Genomic DNA, 6402 nt, shown 5'->3' on the forward strand with positions numbered 1-6402 from the left:
AGGATGTCTGGAAAGTTCTCTGCCCTTCTTTAAGCTTCTAGCAGCTGCCAGATTGCAAGACAACGTCTACTTGAAGAAGCGTACTTTGAAACCCATACATTGTTCAGATACAAGTGTGCTTGGTTCACAACAGTAAACGAGCATCGTCGCAGCGAGCTAGGAGGTATCATTTGTGATTTATTTATAATAACGTCCACAAAGAGCTAGTTTACGTTGATAAGGCTAGCGGAGAGCTGTAGCATTACTTAACGAGCGTTGGTTAGTTAGCTATCCTAGCTAGTTTGACGCTAGTCCGATTGCTACTGACTGCTACATTTGCTTTACACATTAGTCATAACTTAGTGTAGTGCAGGTCAGAGTAGTAGAAAGAAGAAGTCTTCTTGTTGACAATGACTGCAGAGGAGCTGACAAGTGAAGGGCAACACACCATCCCAATGGAGGGAGAGGATATCACACCAAAGAAAGACGGCGGCGTTTTGAAGGTAAAATAATGAGTTTTGCTGTGTTATGTGCGCTATTCCAGCTACCTGTATCCATACCTGGTTGGTCGTTATTTGTACATTCTCCCAGCTAGCTTAAAATTAACGGTTAATGCTTTGGTTGGTTTCACGGTTATTAAAATTTAAAACAGTTATTTCAAACTCCTTACAACATTGTCTCCATGCATCTTTTATGTCATTGCTTTTATCTTAAACTTATTGCCAGGGTGACAACAGCAATCACATGATTAGCCATTTCCACTTTTCTGGAAGAGTCTGGAACCCTGGAGGAAGACCAAATGCAAAAAAGCTATTAATGCTAAGGGAGATTTAATATTCACAAACACGCACACACAAATTAATTTGTTACTGCCCATATTCATTCAAAATGAAGAATTTGCAAATTACCAAACTGCACCTTGTATGTACAGGTCACAAATGTATGGACTGTATATGCCTTTTAGAAAAGAATTGGAATAAAATGTTCACAGTTTTGAAAGTCTCTTTCTGTCTGCATTTTTCCAGCTGGTGAAAAGGGAAGGCACCGACTCAGATCTCCCAATGACTGGTGACAAAGTGTTTGTACATTATGTTGGCACACTTCTGGATGGCACTCCTTTTGACTCAAGCCGAGACCGAGGAGAGAAATTTTCCTTCGAGTTGGGCAAAGGTTTGTCTGATATCTAGCAGAGCCAGGAACATTTTTCAAACATAGTTGCATAACTTGTTATTGTAATTAGTCTTCTCTGTCTTTAGGACAGGTAATAAAGGCATGGGACATCGGTGTAGCAACAATGAAAGTGGGGGAGTTGTGCCAGCTCATCTGTAAGCCGGAGTATGCATATGGAACTGCAGGCAGCCCTCCCAAAATACCTCCCAATTCCACTCTTATTTTTGAGGTAAGCTCAGTGATAACAAGCTGTTTTGATCATCCATTGTAGCATATATTTGAAACTGTTTGGTGTTTTTGTTAAAATGCACATTCCTATATCAACATATTAATTTAGATATCTGCACACTTACAGGTGGAATTGTTTGAATTTCGTGGTGAGGACTTAACTGATGAAGAAGATGGAGGAATCATCCGTCGCATTATCACTAAAGGCCAGGGATATTCCAAGCCAAATGAAGGTGCTTCTGTTGAAGGTAAAACATCAAGTCACCATTTTTACTTTGCTAATTATGCTTTATTTACTTATTATGTAGTGTGCAATTAAACTAGATTTAATTTTAATTTTTGAAGGGAGACTGTGTGTATTTTTAGATCAAACAATTTCTTGGCTCGCGAGCCTTTCATGCAAGGAACTTTAAGACCATTAAATATTGAAATCATGTCAATTGAAGGTATTGCTATAACATCAGACATGGCAGTTTGCTTTCTTCATTACATTTCAGTACTTGTAGCAACATGTCAACATCAATTTTCCTTTTTGTTGATTAGGGCTAAACAGTGCACACAAGCAATGTTGCACATGAGCATTAACACCAAAGTTGTATGTACAGTAATAGTTTGGCTCAAGTTAGTGTCTATAACTGATGTAACTTTACTGAATAATAGCAGTCTGCAACCACTGTTCTACAAACATATTTACAAACTAACTTACTTGTGGACTGGGACAGATTTGATACTTAAATGCAGATATCCAAGTATTGAAATTTAACAGTCTTGTATATGAAAGTCTCCTCTGGCTTAAAACAAACTTCCTATACCTATTGAAAACATTTTTATTACATCACTTATCTTCAGTTACCACTTTGCCACAGCTGTAAGTCTGCTGTGTGTCAGCATCTTTGTGGTTAAATCAAGTATCTGTTTTGTAGAATGAGCTTATTGCAGCATTTTCTATTTTCTTTCAGTAACTGTGGTTGGCACCTATAAGGGACGCGTGTTTGATGAGAGAGAACTCAAGTTTGAAATTGGGGATGGAGAGAGTCATGACTTGCCAGCTGGAGTTGAGAAATCTATTATGGCTATGGAGCAGGGAGAGGAGGCACTGTTCAGTATTAGGCCTAAGTATGATCACACGTGCAAAATCCAAACATTTTTTGTATTATTGCAGTTGTGTCTTGTGATTGTTCATTGTTTGACTAATGAGGTGTTAATGTGTACTTTAGGCTGCTATGTTATATACATTTATTATCCAGATTAACTGAGGAAACATGGTGAAATGCAAATAGTCTCTGATAATGCTTATCAAGTAAAATTTCTTAAACTAAGAAATAACTAGGTAATAAAACATTGTTACTATCATGGCTACCACTGCTAACCTCTGATTTGAAAAAAGAGCAAATAACTTGAACTTCAGAAAAGTCTTTTTTTTCTATTCTTTTATACAATACTGTTATACTATTAAGCTGGTGCAAGCAACACAACATCTATTAACCACATATGAGAACTAATTGGTGTGTTTTTATTTGTAGATATGGCTTTGGGAATGCAGGGAATTCAAAGTATAACATTCCCGCTGGAGCAACATTGCAATACAAGATTAAACTCACAGCTTTTGAGAAGGTAAACGGACCTCAGTGCCGTGTATAGTAACACATCAGGACTTGACCCTGCCTTTTACATGTCAGTTGTATACTGTGGTATTTCTGCTCTAAGAAGTAATAAATGTTTACTTTAGGCAAAGGAGTCATGGGAGATGACCACAGCTGAGAAGCTAGAACAGAGTGGCATTGTCAAAGAGAAAGGGACACAGTATTTTAAGGTATGCAAGGAGGGGAGGGTTAAGGTGCAAACAGTTTTAACACTGATTAATACTATTTTAAGACTTCTAATACAACTATTTCTGTTTTAGGGGGGAAATTACAAACGAGCTGCAGTTCACTATAAAAGGATTGTGTCATGGCTGGAACATGAATCTGGCTTGTCAGAGGAGGATGAGAAAAAAGCCAAAGCATTGCGGCTGGCTGCATATCTGAACTTGGCCATGTGCTTCCTTAAACTACAGGAACCAAACCAAGCCCTAGAAAATTGTGATAAGGTATCTTTGTTGTTCATCGTTAACCTGGTTTCACATTTGGAAATAATTATTTGATGACTCATTCGGTATTTGACAGGCTAGAAACCTGTTCATTAGTTATGCAAATGTATTTTAAATTAAAGCTGTAAGTGCTAATTATTTTATTAATTAAAAAAATGTCTCAATCATTTTCATTATAGGCTTTGGAGATAGATGCCAGCAATGAGAAGGCTTTGTTTCGGAGGGGAGAGGCACTCTTTGGTATGAAGGAGTTTGACAGGGCAAGAGACGACTTCCAGCGAGTTGTTCAGTTGTATCCTGCCAACAAGGCTGCCAAGAGCCAGGTATAAAGCTGTGTGTCTTAAATCATATTTCAAGAAAATTTGTTTTGTGTGCGTGCATGTGTGGGCGTGTTAATGGCAGCCGAGTTTGTCACCAATCCGAAAACAGGCAGACTTAAAAAAATTAATAGAAAGACAAGCATTTTGTAACACAAATTTGTAACTGTTACAAATTGCTTAAAAGGTCTTAGAAAAAATTATTCTGTCCCTTTTTATACAGTCAAGACTCACCATGAGTATTGACCGTGATTATACTGTATTTTTGTCATCTAAAATGAAACTAACAATATTTTAAGTTCCCTTTCTTTTGTAATATTCAGTGCAGACAAGACTTAAATAATACCTAAGTACAGAATATCATACTTACGGTGGCTCGGGGCACTGCAATTCGAGAAAATACATGCAAATAGCACAAACACAAGAAAACCCGTCATCAATTTGACGACACAGGCACAGCATTAAGAAAGCATTAAGAAACACAAGCAAATGACAAAAATCAACGGCTTTCGGTTTTACCCTTAAGAGGTCGCCACAGCAGAACATGTTGATTTGGCATGAGTTTTTACCCCAAATAACCATCCTGTCGCAATCCTCCCCATTTTTGTCCAAGCTTGGGACCACCACCAAGGTTGCCCTTGGTGGCTGGGTGAGGCCGCGCCCAGTGAGATTTGAAGCCTCACTGCCCAACACAGTCAAATGACCAAACACACTGTAAAAAGCCACAATGAAACGGAAACGGCTCTAAAAGAAACTAATAAATACATTTACAAATGTAAATGTCTGTCACTTTTTATTTTCCCCTGGAACCGTTCTGGACAACCGTCATAGCAATGTTTCTGGGGGACACTAAAAAGTGACAGACATTTAGATTTGTAAATGTATTTTTAGTTGCTCCCAGGCGCTTTTCATTTTGTGTTGTAGCTTTTTGCCGGACTGTTCATCATTTGGTTGTGTTGTGGCTTTCTTTGTTTTACCATTTCTGCTATTTCAGAGTAAGGGGATGCAAAGTTTTGCACTCAACTGTATATTGTATCTTGTGTATGAAGTTATAGTTCTTTGACCTGTCCATCATTTTATCCTGCCAGGTGGTCCTTTGTCAGAAAAGAATCAAAGAGCAACATGAAAAAGACAAACGCATTTACGCCAATATGTTCCAGAAATTTGCAGAGAGGGATTCAAAGGTAATTTCTATATCAATCACAAGAGGCTGGGAAAGTAAGGTTTATAAAAGACACTGACTGAAAAGTGGAAATAAAAAATTGTAATTTGTGTTTTTCTTTCCTCATTAACAGAAAGAAGCCGAAAAGGTGAAGAGTGAAAGCAAAGAGAACAGTGACGAAGAGATGGAGGATCAGAACAGAGAAAAGGAAGTTGCGAGTGAATAAAAAGCATAGTTGAACATTTGACTACATTAAGGTTCATCTGTACTCGAGACGTTTGTAACTTCAGCCATTTCTGTTTAAGGTGTTGACTGTATGTGTGAGAGAAAATGAAAGGTGTAACAGAACAAGTGTGTCAATGAAAGCATTGACTTCAGGTGTGTCTTCGCTGGCTTTGTTGTGTATGGGTTTTCTGCTGTGACAGTCAGCTTAGCAGGTGGGTCTTTGCCGGATGATGGCACAGAGAGATGTTGATTTAGTTTGTGCCACCACCACCCCAGCCTGCTTCTAAACCACAGCTTTGGACTGTACATTGATTTTAATAGTTTTGGGTAGGAAAAAAAGTGCATCCCAAGCAGAGTCTTTAGTGCAGCGTTTCACCTGTTAAGGGCTACACAGTTCCCCACACACTACCACCTGTCCTTTGCCGATTATCACATTTATCCTATTTATCGAACCCTCCACTCATGGGCCTACTGATCAATTCCCTGAGTTGTAATTGCTGTGTATGTAGATGTGTGTGTGTGTCTGTGTGAATGTTAAGAGTGCATGTGTCCCTAAGTACGCATGTAGCCACATTGTGAATAGGTGGGGTCAAAAGACGTTAACCTGGAAAAATGGCTGACTTCTGAGCTTCTCACTCAGCCCAAAGATGGAGCTCCCTTACAGCACCCAGGGTACAGGACTGTTCATTTGCTTTAAGGTTATCAAGTTTGTACTTTTTTTCTCAAGTGTTGTGTTTGTGCGTTCGGTATTGTTCTTAAATTGATGACTACAACCAATTAACTGGAATATGTTTATTATAAAGCAGCATCAGTAGGAAGGATGGACCTTTTATTAGCTTCTTCTTGACACACTCAACTAATAACAGTTAAAACAGGGTTATGAACCATGGGTTTCTCAGTTTGACAAGTCTGTTTGGTTCACTGACAGAAGGATATAATAAACAATATAGTTGAAACTTCATTATGTGTGTTTTTTTTTTTTTTTTTTTTACTTGTACATCTGGTAATGGTAGATTTCCTCCTTATTGTCGCCTTACTGTCCAAGTAATGTGTGAAAGGCCATTTGTTCACAGCATGAATAACTACAACACCTTTACAACTGTAACTTGACACATTTAGCTATGAAGGAATCTGACACTTAATGAAATCAGTTCACACCAACTTTTCCTCCAAAATGTGCAACTTGTTCATAAATAATTTAAACCATTTGAGGGGGTTCAAGAGCTTTTGAT

The 6402-nt window shown here is 38.3% G+C and overlaps 1 protein-coding gene across 1 annotated transcript; it reads left to right on the top strand.

Moving 5' to 3' along the window:
* The first annotated feature begins 11 nt into the window (after positions 1 to 11).
* Positions 12 to 6131, top strand: fkbp4 (FKBP prolyl isomerase 4). Its single transcript, XM_067500230.1, has 11 exons — positions 12 to 482; positions 1005 to 1149; positions 1236 to 1378; positions 1505 to 1625; positions 2337 to 2493; positions 2901 to 2991; positions 3107 to 3190; positions 3281 to 3466; positions 3646 to 3789; positions 4872 to 4967; positions 5079 to 6131. Exons 1-11 carry the CDS (start codon positions 390 to 392, stop codon positions 5169 to 5171), a joined length of 1353 nt encoding a protein of 450 aa, XP_067356331.1. The 5' UTR covers positions 12 to 389; the 3' UTR covers positions 5172 to 6131.
* The last annotated feature ends 271 nt before the right edge of the window (positions 6132 to 6402 follow it).

The sequence above is a fragment of the Channa argus genome, chromosome 4 (assembly GCF_033026475.1).
Source record: "Channa argus isolate prfri chromosome 4, Channa argus male v1.0, whole genome shotgun sequence".
Taxonomy (NCBI): Eukaryota; Metazoa; Chordata; class Actinopteri; order Anabantiformes; family Channidae; genus Channa; species Channa argus.

Bases quoted from the DNA above. Each gene is read 5' to 3' on its own strand.
- fkbp4 (XM_067500230.1), top strand. From the start codon at position 390: ATGACTGCAGAGGAGCTGACAAGTGAAGGGCAACACACCATCCCAATG. The intron at 483-1,004 runs GTAAAATAATGA...GCATTTTTCCAG, and splicing joins AAGACGGCGGCGTTTTGAAG to CTGGTGAAAAGGGAAGGCAC. The intron at 2,494-2,900 runs GTATGATCACAC...TTTTATTTGTAG, and splicing joins CTGTTCAGTATTAGGCCTAA to ATATGGCTTTGGGAATGCAG.